The sequence below is a fragment of the Hirundo rustica genome, chromosome Z (genome assembly GCF_015227805.2).
Source record: "Hirundo rustica isolate bHirRus1 chromosome Z, bHirRus1.pri.v3, whole genome shotgun sequence".
NCBI classification, from domain to species: domain Eukaryota; kingdom Metazoa; phylum Chordata; class Aves; order Passeriformes; family Hirundinidae; genus Hirundo; species Hirundo rustica.
In genome coordinates this window covers 13,342,081-13,369,448 of record NC_053488.1, presented here as the reverse complement: position 1 = coordinate 13,369,448, position 27,368 = coordinate 13,342,081, and the positions used below count along the sequence as shown (strand labels likewise).

The 27,368-nt window shown below is 35.5% G+C and overlaps 1 protein-coding gene across 2 annotated transcripts in view; it reads right to left on the bottom strand.

Moving 5' to 3' along the window:
• The window catches only part of ARL15 (ADP ribosylation factor like GTPase 15), a 226,440-nt gene that overhangs the window by 112,168 nt on the left and 86,904 nt on the right, over window positions 1-27,368 (bottom strand). For both annotated transcript variants that reach the window (XM_040090504.1, XM_040090507.1), the window contains one exon: window positions 18,123-18,331. In XM_040090504.1, the coding sequence (XP_039946438.1) occupies window positions 18,123-18,331 (209 nt within the window). The remainder of the gene's footprint in view (window positions 1-18,122; window positions 18,332-27,368) is intronic.

Below are 27,368 nucleotides of genomic sequence, written 5' to 3'. Positions count from 1 at the left end.
CTAATGAAGCCTGAAGATGCAAGAGAGACAACTGTGAGAGAGGTTGTTAGACTGATGGTCCAGATCAGTCCAACAACTGTTGTAGCAAGAGAGTAGTTGTCCAGAGTGCAGTCAGCTGAAAAACACTATATTTGTGTAATCCTGTGGTGGTTTGCAGGACTTCTGGCAGATTTTTCCCTATTTCAATAGAACTACATCATTTTCTTGGCAAGTCTTTTGTGAGCTCAAATAGAAAATTCCTTTAATAGGTACAAGGTTGCCACAAATTTCAACCAGTAATACTTTATAGCAGTCTTTAACAAAACTTACATTGCCTTCTGAAATATGTCATAAAGGAACATTTATCAGTTTTAAGTTACATAGAAGAGACCTGGTATTCAGATTTACAGCTTTCTTTTCATGGATAGAAAAATTCAGAATTTTATCAAAGTTTGCAAACAACTCCAGTGAACAAGCTAGCTGACACTACTTTTTGCTTATTATATAAAAATTAAAGAGCTGCTATGTATTAGCAATTACATTCTGTATATTCATGCTAATAGTCTGAACAATTGCCATAAGAGACTGATTTAGGAATTCTGAAATACTTTCAAATAGAAACAATTTCTTTTTGCACACAAAATTAATTAATACTCTATTAAGAACACAAAGTCAAGCAAAAGAAATGGAAACAACTGAAATAATCTAAACAATAACAGGAAATTTTAAATCTCTAAGTTAAGGAGAAATATGGCCTTTGCCTTATACATTAGTAAAATGACCATGGATTATTTCTGCATTCTCTAACACCATAGCTGAACTGACAAGGAGGAGAATGATCATACAAATAGAGAATAATAAATGAACATAGCTCTCAAAAAGCATTAAACTCAGAGAATGACTCAACTGTTTCTAGGACAGACATCCTTCATATGAAAATACTAACACTAATACATAATGAAATGAATGAAGCATGCAGAGAGTGATATCTTCATGACATATTACTGATTAGAAGTTGCTCTATATTGTCTATGTCTTGGAAGACTCAAGAATGCCATTTCAGAATGCATTTCTGTGCTATATTTATTTCCAATTACTACAATAAAAGAGAATGTAAACTGATATCAAAGAAATCAAAATCTTTTTCAAAGATTTTGTCAAGAAAGGTTTTGAATTACAATGTTGAAATGTCAGAGAACATCACTACCTCTTTCAATTAATTTGCAGCTATTGCTCTCCAACAAGGTTATAATGTGACATAGTTATATAAATACACCAAAAACTGTTTTTTGAATATAAATTCAAAATTTAAACCCAATTTTAATTCAAAAAACAATATCAATTTTCAGATGCATGAAATAAGCTAACAAGTTTTGGCAGATTTTTCCAGCATTTGATGTATTTTTGTCAACTAACTCAGTGACTGCATGGCAGATAATTCTGAGGCAGGGCAAGTCAACTCTTCTTTCATTGCCTGATCACAATACCCTGGAAATACACACTGTATTCTCAAACACTCCCAGTTACCTCTTGGAGGTTCTCAGAATACTTGTAATTGTGTTTTTTAAAAAACACAAGTTGAAATAATTGCAAAGCCAGGACCAGAAGACCATCATACTGGTTTATTGTTTAAATTATTTGCATTACTCCTACAGTGAGAAAAAACAATACTGTGACCACAACAGCAATGTATGTGTGGTCTGGGACTCTCTGTGACCACAGTTCTTACAACTGATACCACGTTTCTTTAATTTGTGTATATCAGGTTTTATACACATAAAAGCACTGTGAAGCAGCCTGAGTAACAACCATGTCAGAAATTGAGAAAATAAGAAGTATTCTGGCTTTAGAATGATAGCATCAGTTAGTGCTAGTAGTCTTGTTTTCATTTGTTTGTCCAAACTTTCGCATTAAGCTCTTAATTCCTGCTTAAGATATAAACTCTCATTGGAATCACTAATAATTAAAAGGCCATTAGCTTTGTGGTTGTATCTGATACATCTACCAGTGCTTAAATTCCTGTAAAATTAATGGCAGACTGCTTCCATACCTCAGAGATGACAAGCAACTACATTACAAGACTGACATGCTCCAGTACTGGACTACTACTTCAGTTAAACATGTAAGTACAGGGAGCAAGATGAGTGAAAAAGACCCAGACATCCTCCCATCTACAAACCCTGCAGGAAGGTACAGTGAAGTCATAGATGTAACTCCAGTCATCTCTGGTATAACAACTTATAACTGAGGTCTCTCTTTAATCCAGATTTTGCAACTATGAGAAGAAAATAGAGTAGAAAGAACAGAACCACAATTACAAATATGAACCTTACTGAGAAGGGCAGTTTTGCAAAATATTTTAAATCCAATAAGCTAGATTTCTAGTCTCCCCTCTGGCATGCTTCTACCTAGGACAATAGTCAAGTTTCTCCTCTTTCATTGTATCTGATTGCTCCCTCCAACTCCTCCCTGTCTGAATAGTCTCTGGTTTAGGGCTCAGATACATATGCTACTTGTTTTGTCCCCCCAAGTGCCTTAGGGAGATGCAGCCCCATGCACACCCTGATTGACATTACACAGAAGAGGATTTAAACATCAGACCATGACTGATCCAAACTAACACTAAGAGGCCCTACATGCCCCACTGCCAGACAGGAAATTTTTTAATTCTGTCTTAGCTAGGTTCTACCAAAAGTGGAGAAAGTGCTTTGCAATAGTTTCAATGCAGTCCACTTCTACAACATCCATCCCTCTGCAAGGGGGTCAGGGATTGATGATCTGACCCCTTTTACATGCACAAAAAATATCAGCCAGACCCTGAGCTTTACTGTCCACAAGAGCAGATCCTTTGAGCTTTGACCCAGTTTGGTTACTAACAGCCTGTAAGTATATTCATAACTAAACCCTGCTGTCAAGTAAAAATATCAACAAACCAACATGTAACAAAACAAAAAACTTAATTCAGTGTTCCTGATTTCAAAACAGGCAGTTCAGTCAATAAACATTTCTCCTAATGCTACAAGTAAGTGAAAGGTGACTAACAGGCAAAAGACTTTTTAAATGTCTGGCAAGTTTGGAGAGCATTTGGAAGGAATAAACTTGCCAGAAACTGCTGGCAAGCACACTCCCTACAACAGCCAGCAATGGATATCCAAGCATGCATTTTTGCTTCCTTTCCCAGACATAGTATTACCACCCCCACCTTCTTATTTATGCAGGGGAAGGGTGGCATTATTGAATTTGTTTTCTTAGTTAAGCAAATTTTTTTCCTATTGCACAGAAGGAATAACTTCCAAAAGGAGAAGTGGCCAAATACATCTGGGGAACATTTTAAGCCCATTTTACAGGTACTAAAAACTGTATTGTCAGAGTCCTTTGGCAGAATGTAACACTTTACTTTTATGCATCATATTAGCTACTGCATTCCCAGTTTAAAACAGTTTGAGAGTTATACTTCTTAAATATAGCCCTAAGATGCAAATAACGGCTTCAGAGAAATGTAAGAAGGCACACCCACTGTCTTTAGAAAAAGGGCACCTGAAACTATTATATTTTGCTTCTTCTGTTTTGCTAAACTTTCTGTTTGCACCCCATCCATGATGTGGATTAAATCAAAACTACTTCACACTATTAAGGATTTTACTGTGGATAACCCACAGGGACCATAGCTTAACCTGCAGGAGGTTTTATATCATGACATACAGATAAAAAACGAAAAACTTATCATGCTGCATTCTAGCTCCTATAATAAAAGTTAAAATCTCTGTCTATTAAAAAATGTTTTCTAAAAATGCAACTATGAACTAGAAAAAATTTTCCAAAACCCTGCATTTGGCTATATCCCCTCTTCTTTTGTCAGCTGTCTTCCTGAAGCAAGCAACAATATTATCATCAAAAAATAATGTAAACATTTCATATAATACCTGGCAAGTTTATGTGAAAATAGTTTATGTTGCAGCAACATTTTTTTGTGTTTTTAGAAGTATTTCCAAGCACCAACCTGCAAAAGCTATTCACGTCTTAAGGAAATCTAAGAAGAACATATGAAAATTTCCCTTTTCTTCAGATGAGTAATTGATATTTACTCTTCCAGAGTCTGTGACTGGCAGTATCAACAAAATACCCTTGGACTGACTTATTTTTATAAGTCAATTTTGAAATACTGCTCCAGTGTCTTGATTCCTAAACACACACCCAGAAAAATTAGTCCAGCAAGATGACATTAGTTTCTTCTCGCTGACCAAATGCTTTGTAATACGCAGATTGGCGGAGATGACTTAATTCAGACACACTGAGTAACTGAATAATTAAATCAAATAGAAGAGCTAATAAAGAGTACTGCACAGAGACTGCACAGACAACATTATTTAGGGGATGGAAAAAGTAAATGGAAAGAGAATACTAGTAAGGCTTAAATGTGCCTTGATTCAGTATTCTCATTTGCTAAACATTTTCCCATCATTTCATGCCCTAATAAGTTTCCATTGACTAACATGACCTAAAGCTAAAGAGAAAGCCAGCTCAATACAGAGTTTCCTAGAATGTATCTCCACCAAGTTGCTGCAACTAAATATCAGTTAAAATAATTGAGAAAATGGAAGCATACATACCATAGCAAATTTTTTTGAGACTAGTCTTTGGGTATGGTAACAACTAAGCCACTTTGAACACCCTGCTGCTTCAAAATAAACTAATCCTATTTCAAATTTAATAATAAGTGAATTTTACAATGTGTTAAAAACAGGAGTGACATACTGTGAAATTACTTGAGAAATGCATCACTGAATATAAAAAATGTACTTTATTACCCACATTCAACTGTCACTTAAACCTCAGGTTATCAGGAGGTAAAACTATACCATATATTCCCTGTAAACAAAAGATGACCAAGACAAACCAAAAATAATCTGGCACCACATATTAATACATAATCCAATACAAGTTAAAACCAAAAGTTAATGTTCAATGTGAACACTGAAGCCTGACATTCTGTTGTCTTCCCTTCAACCAAGAGACACTCCCTTAAATGTCAGTGAAATTATTTGAGTGATCAGGGAGAGCACAGCCCCTGAAGTCAGGTAAGAAATATAGTCTTAATTATGGGTCAGCTCTTCTCAGCTGTTTATTTTCATGTATTTCTAACTGCAGCAAGACACAAGGATCAAGACAATCAATCACCTCTGTCTATGCAGCACAATGTAAAAGTTAACACAGTTGTATGACAATAGTGAAAATCTGACTTTTGACAGCCAACAGGAGTAATAATCAATTAGTGAAACTTCTGGTAGCAGACAGAAAAAAAGTACCTTACCCCTAAGACCACCCATATGTTTTATTACCTACTGCTACAATGCACAATGATAATATAGCTAAAAGGCTGCACTTCGATTTTCACCAAAGCCAGCCAGATCAGAAACAGCAATGACAAGAGTTTGCTATGAGTTAAAGGCTATCAACGCAACTGATTATACTCCTCAACTTATGGAGATTCAAGCCACTGCCAATTAAGTGGATGAAACAGAAGAGCAAATGTAATTTCAGGAACAGGTCGCTTCAAAGTTCTGTTTTTGCAATTGCAAAGTAGCAAGCCATCAAGTCCAATTCAAGTGTTCAGAAGCAAGTTTTACTATTAGGAAAAATAATTTTTTAGTACATAAAGGCAGGGTTTGTGTGTGTCTGCATTGGCAAATGTAAATTTAAGATAAATCTATGCCTATTTCAAGATTAAAGGCACGAAAATTAATGCAGAAGATGCAAAATCTACATTGCTGGGCAAGTAGAGCTAAAAATGTATTTTTACATACATATGCATACGTGTATATACATATGTGTATGGATTTAATAAATACAAATAAAAATTATATATTATACAAACACGTGTACACATACACTCTACAGATCCCAAAATAAGCAGCACGGGCACATAATTAAGGGGTCCCCAGGGCTCATAAAGAAAGTGCAACGACCTTGTTAGTGTTTGGCCTTTCTTTCGCACCCAGTCTCATTGTAAAACAGTCAACCATGAAAGTACTTTAAAAAGCTGGTTTTCTTTTTATTTACAGCATGATTTTATAATGTACCATTCATGTTTTATAGAAGCTGGTACTTCTGTATATCTTTCTGCCAAATTCAACAGGAACCACAAACTTTCTAATTTACAACTTTCAGAAATTTGAATGCTTTTGAATACTGGGATTTTCAACTTTGCAATTTAATGACAACCCCGCCTTTGGCCTTTCCTGACCTGTTGTGAAGTAAATCAGGCACACTAATGTGGGCTAACAAGTCTTTTTCACACTGTTCGATCACCCTGCATCTTTTTTCTCAGCAGACACCGCCTCTCTCCCACTCTCTGTCTAGCCATCCTCCCTCAAAGCAAACAAAATGGTCACTGTAACCCTGCATTACTGCTCATTAGATCACAGGTTAGTCAAGTGGAACTGCCTGAGGTTCCCAAAGGAGAGCTATACTTCAAAAATCTGTCCATGTCAAATGAAGAAAAAACCCCTGAGCGTGGGGTCACCCAGATCAATGATCAAAAGAGACTGAGAATAGTGGAGGAGAAAAAAAAAAAAAAAAAAAAAAAAAAAAAAGCTCCTTTCCTTTTTTTTTGTAAAAAAACCAGCCTTCTGTATAATAAATCAGAATAGAAAAGTGCTAAGCTTTTTTTCCCCCTTTAAGAACAGTTCAATTTGGTTTTAAAAAGTTTTTCTTGTTTTTCAGAAGATTTTATAAGAGTAGGTGTATTTTTAAAATGTAAAGATTGAGGTGTCAATAAAACTCAAAATTACTTTAAGAAAATTAGCAAGAGGAATAATAACGGAAGATAATGGAGATTTTCTCTCCATCACATAAATATTTGCTATTCCAAAATGCATCAACATCAATTTTAATTCAATTATGACTTTAACTTAAACATATCATTCATCCTGAACTTCATGAGAAGTGATACAGGTAACACAAAAAAAGGTAGTCAAGCAAAACTACAGTCTGAACTCTTCTGGTATATGACAGATGTGCAGGCATGTGCAATACTTCAAGAATGTAAAGCACCATTTCTGTAGCCTCTGTTAATCTTTTAAGTACACATAGCAATTTTTTAGTAACAACCACAAAAAAACCCAAACTGGATTTTAAAAAAGAAATTAAAATACAGTAAAAATTTTAAGTAAGAAACTCTGATTCATGGAACAGATCAAATTACTCAATGAAGACTACTGACTGTTTATTAAGGTTCTGTGCAAACTCAGATTATAGATATCACATGCATTAATACTGCTCATTCAAAATGAGTTATGTATTTCTAAAACAACTAATGTACACTGTGCCACTAATGAAGATGCTGTTGCTGCTAAAGGGACCTGATTGTTTCCTGAAATATTGGTGACAGAGCATCTTTCTATTTACAGCTCTGAAAAGATTTCTTCTCCTGCCCTAAAGAGGGACACAAATTTCACTCTCTTACTCCCTTTATCCTCAGCCATGAGTAAAGGCATAATTAGCAACAAGGAACAAAGGTAAACAAATTGGAATAGAATATCTGTAGTAGATTTGTAGTTAATATATGGTCTGTTGCAAGCATTACTGCAACATAACAAAGCTATAGGAAATCAAAGGAAAGAAATCCTTGAAGTACTTAAATGTTTCAAATCATGTAGTAAACAATTTCCCAGCATTTATTACCAGAGTAACATAAAAAACAAAATGAGACTGTAAATGCTGTGATAATACATTATGAAAAAAATTACAGAACAAGCTTGTATTAACAGAGAGACAGATGGATTAACTTATCTTAAATAAATAATGCAATTGCAGCAATATATCACAGTATATGCAGCAATCCCAAACATTCACCTCTGTAGATGTGTGGATGAAATGAACAGTCTTAAGCAAAGCTCATTCACTAATGCAGGTTGGGGGTTTTGTTTGTTTTTTATTTGTTTGTTTGGAGGGTGGGGGTTTTTTGTTGTTTTTTTTTTTTTAATCAGTTTGCTAGATGCCTCACACATGTATTAATAGGCAATAGATGCCTATTAATACTTGAAATGGAACTCCAGCATGCATTAACTTTAAAGATGCCCACACATTAGTACTGAGTCTTTACTTTTGAGATAGTATTAATACAGCACAGGCTTTCTGATGCATCTAATCAGAACTTGCAACTTCGCATCTAATCAGAATCTGAACAACTAAAAATAACAACAGAAAAGGTCAGAAAAAACAAAGATATTGAGAAAGATGTAGCCATACCTATGTATTATCCATTACACTGCCATACTCTGTTCTTGAAAACAGTAGGAAAAAATATAAGGATGATGTGTGTAAATCTGAAAAATAAATGAAGGCATTTTCAAGTAAAAAAACTGCTTACATTTGCCCTTTCTTTTAATATGTTACCTAGTTAATTTGTATGATCCTTCACAAAGTTCTTTTCTAGACTAACTCAAAATTTCAGGCTGCTCAGATTCTAACAGAAGTTACTGTTTCATGTCAGCCTGCTGTAATAGATTTTCTAAACATTTAAACTATTTTGAGAAAACATTTATGCTTATAAAGATTCCAGCATGACTAATGATATACTGCAGTATCAACAAATCATCATTAGAATAATGTCGTTATATTTGAAACCCTGCTTCTAGTCTTATGAAGACGATTGTTCCCAGATGCTAGAGTGGATAATTCATGTTTCTTCAGAAGCATGTCGGCATCTGGTGCTGAATCACTGCAAGAAGCGGATGGGAAAATGGTTTCCTCTTTTTGAACCAAATGTCATTATGCACTGAACAGAAGTGGTTTCTGAGGAAATAATGGACACTGTTCTCAGCTTATATAGCTATAGAAGAAGGCCTTCAATGGCTCCAATTTTCTTTAAGTAAAAAATCACAGTACTGCATCCTCATCATCCCTGAACTGTGGGGCCCTTCACTACTTTTGAATTTGCAGAATTCCATTCCATTCTTCATTTTTGTTTGAACCCCAGAATGCTCTCTACTCATCTTTTCTACTTTACTGCCAGTAAGGTCTTTGGAAGTAATGAGGAAAGAGGTACATGAGACTTGTCAGAAGCCCCTTCCATTTCTCCTGTTACGCGTTCTCTCAAGTTCATTCCATTTGCAAAAACAGCAGTGTCCTGTCCAGCAGTCAAGCTGATAACAATCTTTGATTTTTGTCTTCCACCACACCCAGAGAGCATCCAAGATCTTTCCAGGAGCATAAAGCTTTGAAAGAATCCCAGAATAAAAAGAATGAGTTGAAAACTGAGAATGGATAGGAAGGAATTTAATCTCACCTTACAGTAGTATGTCTTTCCTTCCTGGCCTTTGACAATTGCAGCATTGTTTCAGTAACATCCAGAACACTGATGCAAAGATGACCCTTTCCCCATCCTGTCACTTGGGAACACATCATTGTTTCATGAATTCTTACATACATCCCAACACCTCCATCTCCAGAGGTTTATTGTTTGTTTTCACCCATTGGAATTTTACGCTCAAACATCTAAAGAAGAACCAGCCTCTAATTGGCCAATGATACCTCAATTTTCAGGTTTGCTTTCCCTCATGCTGCAGCTCATATTAAAGAGAATTCCCCTCAAGCAGAAAAGTTGAGTTTGACAAGGAACAGAAAGCCTTCTATGCTCAGGCTGAGCTCTGAGTACCTTCCATTTGATGCAGGTTTTAAGAAATACTGCATACAGGTATTACCAGCAAGGTCTTCAGAGTGTTGGTAACTAAAGACAATAGTAACCTATGCTGTGTCACAGTGCAGGTAGAACTGATGCAGCTGAAAATTTTTTACTTTTGTGGCACATAATTAAAATCCAACTTGAAATATGTACATAGATACAAAATGGGTAGACTTTTCTCCTGCTGTGGTTGAACTTCCCTGACATGACCAATAAAGATGTTCAACGTGATTTCCCATGTGTGTGAGCATCTAATTCCTGCAGAATACGACTGTGGCCTGAAATAAATTTCATACACTGCACACCTGTTCTAATGGAATGAAGATTATGTGAACACAATCAACTTGAAAAGCATTTCTTTTAAATTTACTTCTGTTTTAGTGACTGCCAAATATAAATTATGCAGTTCAACTACAAAATATGACCTTTTCCTTGCTAAATACAAGGTTCACAGTATATTTAACTTGCCTTTAATCAGCAAACTTATTTTAGCACTAACAAGGAAAACAGAAGGATAATTCCTCATCTTTTATAAAACAGAAGCCTGTATTACTGAATTCAGGATTTCATTCTAATACATTTACATACATATATCTATATAACATGGGTGTTTGAAAGAAAAACACACACTAAATCACTTTTACAATAGAAGAGTTTTCACAAACTAGATCCAATGCTTTACTAAATACTTTTCCATTCTTTTTCAACTGATCCTGAGACCATTTTTGCTAAAATGGTAGAGTTATATTTGGAAGGTAGTTATATAGCCACTAGTTAGTTCCATGTGTAATAGTTATTAATTCTGAAAGTAATACATCTTCTCTTGTTAATGTAAGATGTCACTAACAGTAACTAAATCTCTGAGCATTCAAAAATTCCCCAGAACAGCAATATCACAGACAAAGGGGCTCAAAAGGGTCATAATGATTGTGTGGTCAGATTTGTATCCAACAAGCCTCAGGATTTAATTTAATTCTCTACTAAAGTGCATCAACTTTTACCAAGCAAAAAATGTTTCAGAAAGAACTGAAAAAAGCTGTGCTCTTCTCTAACAGGCTTTACTGAATACCACATAAGCATTTGTAGGTACACAAATATTTATGAAAAACATTTACTAAAATATGCATATAGAACTGTATCTGAAAGCATTTAAAACTTTCTCTCATAAATTTACTTTTTCTTTATAGAGACTATGCTCTATCTTTACAGCCATTGTGTTCAGTTCTGCAAGTGCAGCCAACTCCTCCTCTTTGAATGATATTTTCCCTCTTCTTTCTTTGCTTGGAAGCCAACAAAAACACTAAATTTTCAAAGCACATAATGAAAAGAAAAGCTTCTTTCCTATCTCTCTCTCAAGTCCAGTAAAAGTAATTGCACACCTACTCCAGAACATTCATTTTTAAATAAGAGGCAAAAATTATTTTCCAGTGTTTCCTGTATAATCTTCCTTTACTGTGGTTCACTGTAGGGCGATAAGCAAAAAAAGCATTAGAAGTAATGTGGTAGATAGAAGGATCCAACTCTCATTGGATTTTAGAGTTCCACACCAGCTCTAGTTTTACACCTTCCTCCCATCTCTTCTTTCTGCCTGTACACCAACTATCCAACTGTTTTCTCATCTGAGTTTATCTTAAAATAATACCTTGAGGAAGGATGGTAGTTAATTTTTAGGTCCAAAGCAGTTCATCATATGGTCACACAGTCAGACTGTCACATGAAAGAGGGGAGAGGCCAGTAAGCAAACCAATACTGAAGATGAAATAAATACTCGAAGTACATACCACTTACCTACAAATAAAACAACCATCTGAAGACCCAAATAGTGCTGTAAAAATCCATGTCTGATGTTCAAAACTATATACAGCAATACTCTTAAAAATCTACCCCAAAACATGCAGCTTCTTTTCCTGCAGAAGTGTACTGGGCACCATTCGCTACAAAAGGCCATTCAGTAGATTTATTCCTCTAAATACAGTTTCATGTTGTGAAATCAGAGTATGGGCACTGTACTTCTACTCCTGCGTCTTAGCTACTCTACCCCTACTCCTTATGTCCTTGTACATTGTGTAATGTGTGGACATTTGCAGGTGTGCTCAAGCATTTGTTTTGGTATCTTCAGGAACACCATTCTAAATGAGAGTTAGTAGAGGCAGTCTTTGAATTCAGCTTCTTGCAGACTTGCATATTAGTCAAGAGCTCAACTAGGAATTTACTATTCAGAGAGGTACTTTCCTAAGTTTTTGCTTCTTTGTCCCACATACACTGGGAGAGCAATATTAAGCTGTACTAAGCAATATTATTCACTGAAACAGTATCAACTATACCAAATCATCTTTTTATCTAATGAGTAAATATATTGACAATTTTATTTGTTATGGCTTTGTTTATTTTAAAACTTGATTGAAACACAAATTCATGTCAAGACAAGATGTGGTTACTGTTTGGATTCAGTCCTGCAACTGTATGAAATTCCTTGTTCACATTTAGCTAGGATATGGATTTACTCACATTTATTTAAATTGCTTATATTTTATATTGCTTTTTAATATAGTATTTTTATTCTAGGATCCTTTTATAGCTAAATCATTTTCCTAATAAGTATGAAGAATTTTTAATCAGAATGGAAGTTCATATGAGAAATACAAATAGGAGTTACTTCTGCGTTGTTCTAAACAGGGCAAAACTAATACTGTCTAAACACCAGTTTAATAACCTCCTCTCCTGCAAATGTGCTTATAACTGAAGTCTGACAAATAACTCTTCTGTTCCCTCAAAGGCCACAGTTGTGAAGGAAGCAGCCAATACTCAAAATAGCGGAGTCCAGCTCCAAAACAATCTTCAAATATCAGGGGATACACCTTGGACGAAAAGAAGTATTTGCCGTGAGGGGATTGCAAATATTAAGGTCACTAAGGTCACTATGATCTCAAAAACAGGGTAGGAATCTATATTTTGGCTATTTACTGCAGTAATCTGAAGATAAATCATCTCAGAAACAGTTTCTTGAGGAACCAAAAATCTGTCCCCAATTTAACTTTGCTCTGGATGTCCCTGTCACAAAGTACACAGATTTGCAACAGCTGGTCTGAAAAGACTTAAGACGCTTCACCACGGTGAGGATGGGACAGACTGCAGAGAAAACTTTCATTTTCACTCTTGGTTGTAGGCTGGTTTTGCAGTACGTGTTTCTGGAGAAAACATTTGCCCAAAACTGTTAGCTAAGATACTGCATACCCTCTGAAGCTAAATCTCTTTAGTTGTCACTGTTCAAAGAACTTTTTCAGATTGCTAGTAATGACATCTATAACTCATACACTGGAAGGGTTTCCAAAGAGAAACCATTTTCTCCTAACTAGCAGAAATCACAAACAGCTTGAATTATGGGAAAAAAGTACAAAGACATTGGAATATAAAAAAGTTATTACATCCTGGAATTGAGCCTGTCATACGCAGCCAACTCAGACCATTGGCAGGCCCAGAAAGCCCAGTTTGCAGCATGCTCCAAACCCCCACCACCAGTAAGAGCCTCCACAGATGCTGGCAAACCTGAGCATTCTCCTGCAATGGTTATTTAGCTTTAGGATATTTAAGTCTTCAAGAAGACATTGTTTATCTACAAAATTATTTCTAGACATAAACGACAGGGAAGAAACTGTCAGAGTAAGAGATAAAAACCCTCACAGCCCTAAGATGGCTCTTTTCATAAGGAGAGTCAACTTCCACTATTCTGCTAGTAGAAAACCCAATTAAACACTGTCAGTGATTCAAAATACATATATTCTCAAATAAATAAATACTTCACAATCTATGTAAATATGCAACAAACATTTCACACTCACTTTTGAAAACACTGCTTGCGCTTAAAAGATTTTTTAAAATCTTGCTCAATCAAAGAAAAAAGTCAAACTCCAAAATACTCTCCTATGCAGTTTCATACCCCCATCAATTCAACTTTAAAGTAAGGTCTTGTATGCAAGAAAAAAAAAAATCCAGCACTTGTGATCAGCACAAGCTTTCCACACTATTATTTTCCTGACAACTACATTTAAAACAACAGTATAATCTTAAAATAGGATAAGAATAGGTTGATTTACTGTTAACTAGTAAGTCTATACTAAAAAGTTCTAATATTTTTTAAATGGGAATTTAGAACAGATTTTCAGGGACTTCCCTGGTTACTGACGGCCACCAATTTAAATACAAGAAAGTAATTTATTAGTTGCCTGAAGTTTTGGATAACTGAAGAAAAACCCACCAACAGGTTATACTCTACGAATGTCTTCACATATATGGTCTTAGAACAGAATAGTTCAAATGGAGTGGACCTACATTGATCATCTAATGCACCAACAATTTTAAAAGAGCCTTAATTATAAAAAGAGAAACACTCCAAAGTCAGCACACTGCCAAACAAGTGGCTGCTTCACAAGTGAACTGGAAAAACTAGTTCAATTTGGTTCCTTCTCTGGTGAGTCCTATATGTCTTCCGGGAGTCCTGAACAGATTCAGATGAGCATCCAGAATATCCTGCTCCTAAAATATAGTGGCTACGGACAACTTCCAACACATTCAGCTCCTAAATATTGCTCTGACCTGGGAGAAAAGTGGCTCTCTTTGCACACAGGTTCAACTAACAAGAATCCACTGCAATATCCAGCTTCGGATACTCATACACAAAGTAGCAGATACTACAAAATAAAAATTAATAAGTTGATTAACATAGTAATGCCTATTCCCTTTTAAAGCAATTTGAAGCACTTTTATCACCATTATTCTCCTGCAATATTTAAGCCTGTAAGAAAAATCTGACTAATCAAAACAAGTTTCAATAATCAAAAGTACTTTCGTGTGGAAAAGCAAAGGCACATTCTGTCAGGAAGTCATTTATCTAAAAAACCACCAAACATATAATTAGGTAAACTGTTCTGGAACCGCACCCTGTATTTTGGAAATCATGGACAAACTGATATGCCATCACCTTCCCTCATATACTGAGTAACCACATTTATTTTTTCATTTGTAAAAGTTTTTATTTGCTATTTCATAAGGTTTCCAAAACTACAGTCAGAACTGACTTATATATGATTAATTCTTCATTACTGTAATTTTAATCTAAAATAAGCAAACTTATTGAAACATAAACAATTGTATCAGTTTTACAGGCTGGTTAATATACATAGCCTTTATTTCAGCATGGTTCTGTTGAAATCACTTAGCAGTTATTTGAAAACATTTAAATAATGGCTATTGTCACAGAAAAAAGAAACAAATTGCAAATATCTTTGACATGGGAAGATAGAATAACCACCATAGCAGTCTACATAAGAGAAATATAAAGGACATCTTCATTTATAGTTTCTACAATGAAATGCCATACCAAGCTTACTTTCTTTATCTCATTTTAAAATCAAAATATAACTAGGAAACAGCTAACCAGCAACAGAACTCAGGGGAAAAAAGGATTACATTTACTTATTAGCATTTCAGTTTGGCTTCTCCTGTAATTTTTCCTGGTCACTTCAGTAATACGAAGTATATTCTGCAAATGAATTAGGTTAAATTGTATTTCATAAACTAAGTTATTTGGATATTTTTGCAAGTATCTATTATAGCTGTGAACTGAACTATTCACAACATTGCTTATTACTTACAGCACGTAGATTCTACAGTATCATTTCTACCTAAGCAATGCATGGAAAAAACCACATTAAATAAAGTACAAAATTTTGAAAAACTGAAGCAACTGTACTTCCCAACAAAAGATATAACTAACATCTGTTGGAGAAACTGCTTGGCACTTGCACAGTTTTGTGAAGAATTTTTGTTGTAGATAAATATTTTTCTACGTTTTCTATTATGCACCACTCAACTCAGATATTTTCCTTAATTATACTCCAAGGAGTCCTTTCATATCCATTAAAGAAAGGCAATTTGTTGCCTAAAAGAATACACACATATTTTTAAGTTTCAACTGTGATTCATCTGTCTTCTAACACATGAAAAAAATCAAGAAAGTACCTATAATTAATGGGCTTAGTTCTGCAAAAATGTCTAATAAAACTCTCAATGCTCAACATATTACATTTGTTACATACTTTAATATGTTGGTTTTACATAAGCAATGGTCTTATGATTCATCATTTTCTTCTATTCCACATCTCAATAATGAGGACAAAGTACAGCAAAGACTTTAGGAAAGCTTTAACATTGGTAAAAAATTACCAAAAAAGGCTTCTACTTTGTATACACAGCAAGCACAGATAATCTCTTTTTTTCAGGACAAATGTAACAATGTAACAACTTTTCACTTTTTTCCTTCCTTTCCCTTCCTTCAACCCCCCACGCCCCTTTTTCTTTAATTTCACTTTCCAGTACCCTTAATCAAAGAACTTCAAAATCACTGAGCTCCTGATACAATGTCATTTTTTTTCCTGAAAATATGCATGTGCTGTGTACATTTAACAAAACTGTTGTATTCTGCATTTCATACAAACTCACGTTAGCAGTCAAGACTTGTCTGCTATGATAATAAATGGTAAGACCTTCTTTTTTTTCTTTTTTTTTTTTTTTTAAAAGCATGCAGTAGAACCCCATTTAAATGTTATTGTAAGCATATAGAGATCTATTACCCTACTGAGATTTCAAGCAACTGGTAATGAAGGATGAGGTGAAAATGAGGGTACTGCCAATAAAAGAAAAGACATTCTAACTCTCAATACACAAAAAATTCAGTTCAGGCCTAAAACTCTATCCACGTGGGCTTGGCTGCAAAATGAGAGAGTTACAAGTACAATTTGGTGTAAAGCAAAACTGACATTGCATTCATTATTAATATGAAATTCGACAAAGAACATTTCCTAAATTTTATTTGCTATGAGAAACTTCACTTAATATTGAACCAAATTTGGCCATTTCAAAAACGAAAAATAGAGTAAAATAAGAAATACTTATATTATGTAAGAAACAGCCCCTCTGTTGATGAAAAATGTGATCTGTATTGCTCTATGAAAAAGCCAAAGCATGTAGACAATATCTGGATGATAAAATCCAATCAATTTTGTCTCAGGATATTGTCATGTTTTAAGTGGGAGGTTTAGGACTGCATACTTTGCTTTTATGCTGTATAATAAAGTAGGCAAAATTATTAAACTTACATATCAAAATCCGTATTACATTTCTTTTAAATATTCATTACTTCTTCCAAAGTCTGTTTTTATATGAATAAGAGCTAGAACTTGTGGGTTCTATCCCTGCATAATTTTTATTTTTTAATGTAACTTGCTATATTAAATACAAATTCCATTTTTTTTCCTTTTTCCTGAGAATGAATTCTCAGAGAAAAGGACCAACAATTTGAAATAATACTTTACAGTGCAGTTTACATAGCTCTCACAATCTCTTCCTAAAAACATTGCTATAGTCCGGTCACATTTACACCACTTCTTAACATATAATAAGCTTAATTTCTTTTGACTCAGAAAGGAGACACATGTAGCAATAAAGAAATAAAGGCTGTATGTTCAACTACACTATACTAAGAGCAGCTATTCTACAGATCAGTTCTTTCTGAGCTGAAATTCTAAAATTTCATATTTCAGAAAATCTAAGAAAGAATCAATTTAAATACAAAGCAGCAATGCAGTAAGGTGTTGAAACAGTTTCCACTCTGCTACACTCACAGAACAAACAGAATTCACATATAATCTTTAAGACGAGTCCTTTAGATGATATTTATGAACAGAATGACACAACCAGATTTTAACTTCTTCCTACAATTTCAGAAGTAATTTTCAGCATTTCCTCAAATGTATCTGACATGATAGGAATGTAGACAAGATGAATTTCTCAGAAACTAAAGAGCAAAAGATACACTGAATAGAACAATTACATAATTTACTGTGTGATAGCTAGAAATTAGACAAAAACACTACTCCTTGGAACAGGAAGATCAGAACCAGTTAAGGACTTCAGAACAGGAATTGAAACTCTGACCTCACATCAGTACACAGCAGTTCAGAAAAAGCTTTTACATAAAAAAGACAATCTATGGCCGCAACGTATTGCTTTAAGCAGTTGAAAAGAATGGAGTAATGGAATAGTGCAAAATTAAAACTAATAGCAAATAAAAACCCAAGCTAAACAAAAAAATCACTGTCCCAGCAGCTTTTCATAAGAGTAGTTCTAAAAACATCTTTTCTCCCTTAAGCAAAATATGGTGAAAGCAAAAGATCTGTTTGTATCCAAGTATTACTTCTCTGTCTTCCAAAACAACTAAGCCTGTATAGAGTACAGTGGGCTAAGTTTTTAAGGATTGGGACTGTTCCTGGTCTGCATGCTTACAGTTAAGAACAAACTGAGGCCAGACCTTAAACCGGGATATCAGGGTAGTAAGTGACAATGGAGCAGTGGTGTGCAGAAAGTAAATACAAACAGGCAAGAAGCTGCCACATTAACATACCTCTTGTACTGAGCGAGCTGCTGGCTTGTCTTGGTGATTGGCCAATATTAAAAACGGCAAAGTACATAACTGTGGGTGCTGGAGAGCAGAATGCAGCTCATTCCTAGCAGTTTCTAGATCATCTTCAGAGGAGGCGCTGTCTAGTACAAATATTACCCCTTGGGATCCTTGGTAGTAACGACTCCAGTATTTCCTGATATTGTCAGCTCCTTTCAAGACAATAATGAGAACTAATTAAAACAAGAATAGTTTAACAAATGTAACACTTGTAAAAGAAAATAAACCACCTACTTAGAATGATCAAAATAATTAACTAAATTTTCTCTCTTAATCATCATTAAAAGAATGAGAAGAAAGAAAACAGGCAATGAAAAATCCAACAGACACACAGACACCCCCCAATGTCAAGTCAACGTTGTTTAAATAAGGAAGAAAGTTGCAGCTTTCTTCCATTAAAGCTTCTGCTCTAATAATGAGTATTGGCAGAACTACCATGCTTTCAGTACCATACAGCCTAATCCTTTACCTTCTACACTGGAGTATCTTGGCATTAATACCTAAACCTTTACCCATTCTTTTTCACTTTGCCCTGCAGCTCCTTGTTATAACCTGCAGCATCTCTCATGGCAGTTGCTCATTTCTGATAAGGTCTTCCAGTTCATCTCCAAACCACCAGGCAACCACTTCATAATTGGGGAAAAAAAGGTGTCAGGAAAGCTTATTAAAGTAATTAGATACTTAATGAGGAGAATGATGATACAATAGTGAGTTGAACAGTGAATGAGGAGCTAGTGTGACAACATGCAAAGGCATTTAGTTCAACTACTTTTGCTCTGTCAACCACACTAAGGATTCTGGAAGAGCCCAACAGCAGAAACATGAGTGACTGTATAGGCTTATATGCCACAGTAATTTTTAGGACACAGTTCAACAGCACTCAGCCATCTCAACAGAAGCCAAGCACTAAGGTTATCAACAAAAAGCTTTTGTCTCCCCTGGAGAGCAGCATATGTTGTAGCAAGGAGGTAGGAAAAAAAAATTGTATTTGACAGCTGTCAAACTATCTAAACTATGATTTGGATATGGGCTATTCTTTGTATGTCTGGATCTGGCACTACACTCATGGGGACAAACACTAAACAGTGAACAGCAGTAGCAATAGTCTAGTCGAAAACTTGACATGTCTGCCAGACAGTGACTTGCAGAAATGTGTGGAAGGTACCTTTTATAGACACTTTTCTTGTTTTGAGACAGGGAGAAGTGAACTTCCAAATATACACAAGAACCAAAAGCTGAAAATAATAAAATTCTACTTTTCAGTGAAACAAAATGACACAAAATTTCTGAGCAACATAATGAGATTTTAATGCAACATAATGACCATAACATTGATAAATACTTAAAATATTGACTTAATTTACACATTGTGCAACAAAAAAGGCAGTCACTAAAGAAAAGTGAGGGAAGAAATCTGCTCCATCAAATTCACGTATGCAACTCAAGAGCATTCAAATCTCACCTATTGGAGTTAGTCTTGTCTTTTTACTAGTCACACTGGAATCCGGAACACTTTGTTTCTGTATCCCCACCCAGCACAAGCCATCAACACACAAACACACACACTTTTTCCAACAGAGAATACTGAAATCATACCTAATCACCTTTTTTCTGCAAGAAACCTACAGAGTTGATTACTTGAAAGGAAACGGTCACGGGATTTAGTCAAGACCTTGCTTAATCTCTTTGTTAATTTAACCAGACTTAAAATAACAATGCACAAACAGGATGGATGTTTTATTTATTTTATCATTAAGATCTGAAGATTAATATTATATATACGGAAGAGGGGCTGCATTGAAAGCAAATTCTGTGTTTCTGTAGCACACGAATATCTGTCAACTGTGCTTGTAAAGAATTTTATAGCATCTGTTAGATGCCCCAGTTTTTCCAAACAGCTGTCTACTTCAGAACCAAGTAGAGCAAGCTGCCAGAGGGACACTATTTACATAGCCACACACAGTAGTGTCGCAGGCATCTGCAGTATCACATTACTTTAAAAACTAGCAGAGAATCATTTTCAATGAACTTAAAGACCAAGACCATGATCAGTTCTTTGAAATGTATTTTTTTTTCCTAGCAACATAACATCTGTCTTATTTGCTCTAAGCATCAGTCAGCTACTTTTCAATCACATGTCACTGGTAGAATCTGAGTCTTATCTTTGTAACCATACTCACTCTAAAAAGAAAAAGTGCCGTGAACTGCAGAGCATTTGACCTCTTGTATCCAGGCACTTGGAAGAAAGCAGCTCATGGATCCCTACATGGGACATGGAAGCCAGAAAAGGAGTATGCTGATTTGCTGACCCTACGGTCCTGTTTTTTTGGCTCACATTCCTTAGCAGCTCAACTTTGTTCCTCCATGTCAGTTGTCCCAAAAGAACCACCACCAAAGTATATATGTCGTTTTCTCTCTAGCCCTGGTCAGTCACCATGGCATAGTCATAGGAACCAACTTACAGTGTCCCGTGAAACTTGGTATTTTCTTTGGGATCTTCCATTACTCTAATAACATGCCCTGAAATTGTTTACACTTCAACTTTGAGAACACCTGAGGTTTAAGAATAAAAATAATTTGCACTAAGCATTCAAGAAAAAAGTCTGATAAAGCATGTACTTTAGGGTGCCATTACAAACTATTTCTCTGACAAATGCACTTGAAAATCAATAAGCAAAATGCACTTGGCATCAATAAGCTATCAGCACCTGGAAGTCAAAATTGCTACAAAACAAATAACATGATATTCTTTTGCCTTAACTCTTCATATCCAGGGAACAGAATCTTCTCTCTTTGAGCTTCTTTCCTCAAATCAGTGGAGTGGACAGGAAACACTTGCCTATGAATAGTGTTTCAGCCATTCACACATTGTGGTGTGACAAATACAGCCTTAGAAAGAAAGCAGTTGTTTTAGGTGCAGTTCAGTAAAACTAGCTTAGTAATTCATTTTTTTCATCTATTCTAAAGGTTTCAAAGACAGGATGATTCAAAGTCTGAGGTCTTTGGAAATCCAGAATATAATGTGTAATTAAACATCCTTAGGCTCTCAGAAGACTGAAGTGATGAAAACAGGAATTTAACTTAACTAGTACCCAGAACATCCCATCAAACAATAGTAACACATAGAATAAGCACTTGGGTTTTTCAGCCTGCTATCATGTGTTTCTCTAACAGCTTTGAAACATATGCCATATTCTTCAACCAATAAACTGTCTAAACTAAGATAAAAATAAAATTTAAAAAAAAAAAATCTCCAAACATCAGGAAAATATAATTCACATTAGACCTAAGGAATATGCTATGTGACAGGTTCACTAAAATGTGACATTCAGTGTAGCAGCTTCCTCAAACAAAAGTAAGTGCCACTACTTATAGCTAAGCATATGATTTGTTTCCCTCAGCAATGAAGCAACTTACAGGAGTGGGTTGAATCCTGTGATGTGACTAAAACATGCAATTTACAAATAAACTAGTGGAAAAAACCCACCAAAATCCAAACTACAACACAATCACACCACTTATTCTAAAAGAAAAAATACTATTCAATCAAACGTAGGCTTAAATTACTTTATAACATGAAAAAACAAAACCTCTCCTTACAGAAAAAGACAGGGTGCTGCAATTAAAAAACCCAACCATTTAGCATTACTACAGGACAGATTAACTCAACCAACTTTAATTTTAAAGATCTTAATTTTAATATTTTTAAATATCTTTATCATCAGTCAAAGGAACAGTGTGCCCATATTAACACTGTTAATTATTTGTAGCAGTGCTAACAGTGCCCCTTGGGAGCTGGGAGGAAGATTTTGAATTATGTGCAGTTTGACATGCACTTGAACCAGTACACACAAGTACAAGTACATACGCCTGTAAATATTACGCAAATCACAGAGCTGCAAATCTTCCTTTCAGCTATGAATACTTCTATTTACATCTTCATTCACAGTGGTGGTTTGAGGCTACCTTCAATTCCTTCCTTTTCAATACTTTCAAGAGAACAGAACATAGCATTACAGAAAAAAATTCACTGAAAGAAATTTACATGTGTCAGATTTGTTACTTGTCAGACGTGAAGCAACTCTCCATCGAGAGCACAATGAATGTCACAGAGCCCTTGCTTCAACACAGTCTAGTCTGCAAATGAAAGCTCTTGTTAACCTCAAAATACATCACAGGTCTGGAGAAGGTATAGTCTCAAACAGAGGGAAAACTTTTTTTTTCCTTCCCATCAAAAGCAGTTAAGTTGGGGACATGAAAGAAAGTGGGCTGCAAAGCTCCTCAAAGCTCTTGTACCACTTCAAATATATCATCCACTCACCTATATACTTTGAAGGTTTTATAGTTAATTAAAATATTGTATAGATAATTCCTCTACTGATTTTAAACAGAACATTTCTAATAAGCATAAAGGTGAAAAAATGCCAAGGACTTTGCCATAGGATCTTCTTGTATGTAACACTGGCCCATGGGTGAGGAAATAAGAAAGAAGGGAAGGGAAAAAGAAATCTCTTATCCATTCTTTCAAAATCTGTAAATTTACCCCAGTCTCTCACCCCAAGAAAACCTTCAGAAAATAAGTGTTTCTAAATCTATGTAGGGTTTATACCTTCACTTCACGTCATATCCCCACAGGTAGAACTGATGTATTTTCCTGAGTAGTCAAGAAGATGCCTGAAACCTTAGAAATCTTAACACATTCAAGAGATATGGCTGCTCCTTATCTATCTTGGGCAGGCCTCCCAGTATTCCACCCTTGAAAAAATCCTGCATACAATTTTTTTTTTTTTAATATGCTAGCTCCCTTTTATTACAAACAAATTTATAAATCCTGTTTAAGATACCTGCTATGAATGTGCATGGACTTTGTCCCATCTGACAGAGACATCCACATCAAGACAGAAACGTTTTCATGGGTGTCGTGTCTATGTAAAGTTGTCATTCTATGGCTATTTTGTATAGCTACTGTGACAACACAGGTGCTGAACCAAACCTCCATTTTCAAAGGTCACAGGACTTCTGTTTCCTAGGGTCTAAGACCAACTGATCACAGCCTACTTTCTCTAGGCTTTCAGGCAGCGCACTCCCGCAATGCACAAAACATGGCAGCAGGAAATTGGCACTTTTTTCCCAGAAAGAGGAATATTTTGAGTTTGCCAAGTCAGCTATATTCACTGCAGCAATTCAAATACAGCATGAAAAAAACAGCATAGAAGGAAAAAAAAAATGTTGAGGAAAAAGTTTTCTACATTTGTATTCAAAAAATACAAAATCTGAAATGCATATAAGTTTATGCTACTTAATTTTATTCTTATCAAATCAAAGTTTATGGAAACCATCTCTGTCATCTCTTGTCTGCCTTCCAGGTTTTCCCAGTGAGAATAATCTGGAAGTCAAGCCTTCCTTATTAGCTAACTTAAGTGCTGTTCCCAACTTTGAATCTCCACCTTACTCTGACATTTAAATCTGTTGGAAGAACATTCAGGTTTCAAGCACTTGGAAGTTTTAAAAACTTTATACTGACACTTGCCTGCAGAAAGTCAGTTTGATCCACTTGGGTGTGTGTATTATACTACCATGTTAAAATAAAACTTCCAATTTGAAACAAATATCTCCTGTTCTAGTCAAGAATATAAAATTCATTAAAAAGCTCATTTTAAAAATTACAAATTAATTTAAAATAAAGAGAAGGACATGTGTGCCTTGCAATATGCTTTAATATCTATCTAAGCCTGATATCTAAAGATTTAATGGTTTGCAGCAGGTGGCACAGAGAGCCATTCTTCACCCCTTCTTTTTCTTTTTTTTTTTTTTTTTTTTTAATGAGTTTGGGGTTGTTTGTTTTTTAAATTCACAAACACACAGTATGCCCTCTCAGGCTAGCAAAGACTGGTTGGCAATAAGATAATCTACATCTGTGTCCTTCTCCTGCATCTGCTAGAGGACTCTGAAACAGCCAGGGTTTCAGAAGCAGAGGCACAGCTCCGCAGTAAGACTGCTGCCAGCACCCAGCAAGGTTCAAAGGTACCCTCCCCTGAGCTGTAGTCACAGCTTTGAAAGCAGTGCATCTAACCTCAAACAAAGTTCAAAACGTATCCTTCTCTATGGCACTTCAATCTAGTAGGCATCCAAAAGAAGCAGCAAGTCAACCAGAGCTGTGTATTTCTGTGTATTTCTGTTTAGCCTTTGTGCTAATTTGCCCACGGAAGTTTAAAGCTTTAGCTGTCTAGAATCAAAGATTTTTTTTTTTTTTTTTGGGGGGGGCGGGGGGAGGGGGGCAGGCGGAGGGAGGTGGGGTGTGCATGTTCCCTAAGCTGCTACACTCTATGTTTTGATTCTGTTTGAAGAAAATGACATTGCAACCCAACAGGAGACAAAGTTTTAAGCAAACCAAATGTTCTGCTTTACTCTCCATAAAAAAACCCAACCAGTCCCCACCCACAAAAAGCTTAACTAGGAAATTCTGTATTTTGCTTATCCTATTTACACAGCTGTGATAGGCATTGCTTGCATGGTTCCTACTTGCAGTGAGACAAACTGCAGGTTGTCTTTTCACACTGTAAAAACCTAATTGTAGCAAAAGCACAGAATTTCCAAACGACAGTGGTAGGATCACTATGCTGAATTAGAGCTTCCTCAGACTCACATTAGAAAGGTCCATAAGCAGGTGCAAATGATCTTACTTATCTATGAAGTGAGGAAACTATGTGACAGCGCCTGAGTTTAGGCACCATTTGAACAGCAGGCTGGGCATGACTGAAAGTAAACAGATCTAACTTTAATGCTTTTGGAAGTGGACTTCCTCTGTGACTCATGGCATGGACAGCTCAACAGGGTCACCTAAAAATTTCAGCTGCTAAGACATTCTGTAAACTGATGCAGCTCTGTCGCAGATGGCATTGCATGTTCTCCACAACCAGATTTTGTAGAGGCGTCTAAGTGCCTTTTAGTCAAGTACAGTATGGAGATTTTATTGCTTTGTGTTAGTTCATCCCTGTGTAGATGACTTAGGTTGGCATGTACTTGTGGGATCAGTTTTCTTACGAATTTGATGAATTCTTAATTTGATGAAATGTTACCTTCTATATGCTGTTTGAAGGGTGCTCAGTACTCTACCCCCATAGAGCAAAGGAAGAGAGAAATTTCAAAAAAATATTTTGATTTTAAATTCTAATTAATAGGGCAACGTTATTTTCTCCCATGTCCATCATTTTTTTTCACCAGGCAGATATTACCTGACAACTGTTGCTGTCTTCTCCAGAATTTTGTATTTTCCATTCAGCTTGGAAACTGCATTCAACTGCACAAGCGTGGCTTCTCCTCCTACTCTCTTTTCTGCTGCTCTTTACTTCCAAATTAAGGCAAAATATGCATGCTTTGTTTAACCAAGCCTATTTAGCACTATTTATTCTCAAGTTGTCACCTAGACAATTAATTTAGCTGTCCTAAGAACGTGAATTTATGACTTTGGTAATCAAACTTACAAAGTAACAGCAGTGGGGAGGCAAGTTCTCATCTCTTTTCCTGGGCATGCTCAACCAACTGGAGACAAGAGCATTCCTGATATTAACCACTCTGCTCTTGCTAAGCACTTAACAGATTTTTGTCTTAAATTAATTTTCCAATATGACTACACAACATGTACTCTCCATGTTTGAGAAAATGGCTTTAAGGTGTATCACAAAGCCTAAGACAAACATATGCAATATATTTTAATAGGTAAAAGAGGGAACAATATTAAACCCTCTAACACGCTGTTAGTATTTTTAAACGTTGTAAGAAGAAGAGCTGCTCACATCCAGAATCATTCTTTTAAATTTGACTTGGCTCATTATTTGGCATCTCACTTGTAGTTTCTAAGCCTGCATTTACAAGATACCAAATGAAATTATTAAAAAACTTGTTTTAAAAAGACAACTGAAAATTCTTAGTTGACTACCAGGATGGACCTTAAATACTGATATAGGAGTGAATAAATATGTAAACCACAACTTTATATTATGTTTTGACAGCATTACAACTGCAAATGACTGAAAAAAAAGAGGAAATAAGTGGTGCTTTCAGCTACTGTGTGTTCAGGTTGGAATTTGTTAGAACCAAAGAAAAAGATTCCTATTGCCTTTACACCTCCATTATCTATCTTGAGAACCAACCTCAGCATTCAGCATCCCAGAACTTTTTTCCGCAAAACACTGTTAAAATGTTCTAAACAACAAATATTATCATCTGCCAGATTTTTAGTCTTTTCTCACTCTTCTCTATGTTCATCATACTCCATGTCATCCTTAGTTCTCACAAAAAATTACTGCACCGTAAGAGGAAATTATCACTACTGTAGTTTATTTCCATGCCATTACTCAGCTGAATTGCATAATAAAGATAGATATTTCCAATTGGCCTGGTAATAGTATGTTCTAAAAGAATGTGGAGTAGGGCATGGCACATCTCCACAATAATTTAAATTATACATATTATCTCACAGACCAAATTTCAAGGGGGGGGGGGGCGGGGGAAATGGTAATTTTTTTAGCTTCTTGGGCATGAGAAAGGGATCATTGATATAGTAAAACAGCAACTTAGAGAACAGGCAGTTCAACTTGGTCAGCAAATAAAGCAAGACTTTCTTTTCAAGTAATTCAAGAAAGCCTAATGTTAGATTTGAAAGCTCTCTATACATTCTTACTTCTTCAGGATCAAATTCTATGTTTTTAAACAAAGTATTTGCCATTTATCAAATTGGATAAACCATTTATTTTCTGTCAGAACTGGAAGTTCCTGTCTTAGAAAACAAAAAACAATTTAAAAAAAATAGGGTTCAATTTTTAATATTCTAGAATCATGTACTTCAAAGAAAAACCTCTGCAAAGAGAGCACAACAAACTTTGCTCACTGTCCCTAAATCTTAAAGGAGGATGAAGAGACAATCAGTTCCTGAACAGATTAAAGAAGAAAGACTATGTTCTATATATTTGGCCTGAAAATTTACAATCCCTGTAGAAATGAAGAAATAAACCCTGGCTTCATTATCAGCTTTGGGGACAACTAGCACAGCAAAAACTAACACCAGCTTTGACCTCAAGGAAGAATACTGCTTCAACAAAACAGAAAGGATACTACACAGTCAGCATCTGTTTCACATAAATGCTTGGCTGCTGAATATAAGAACCTTAAGCAGTATAACTTCTGCTG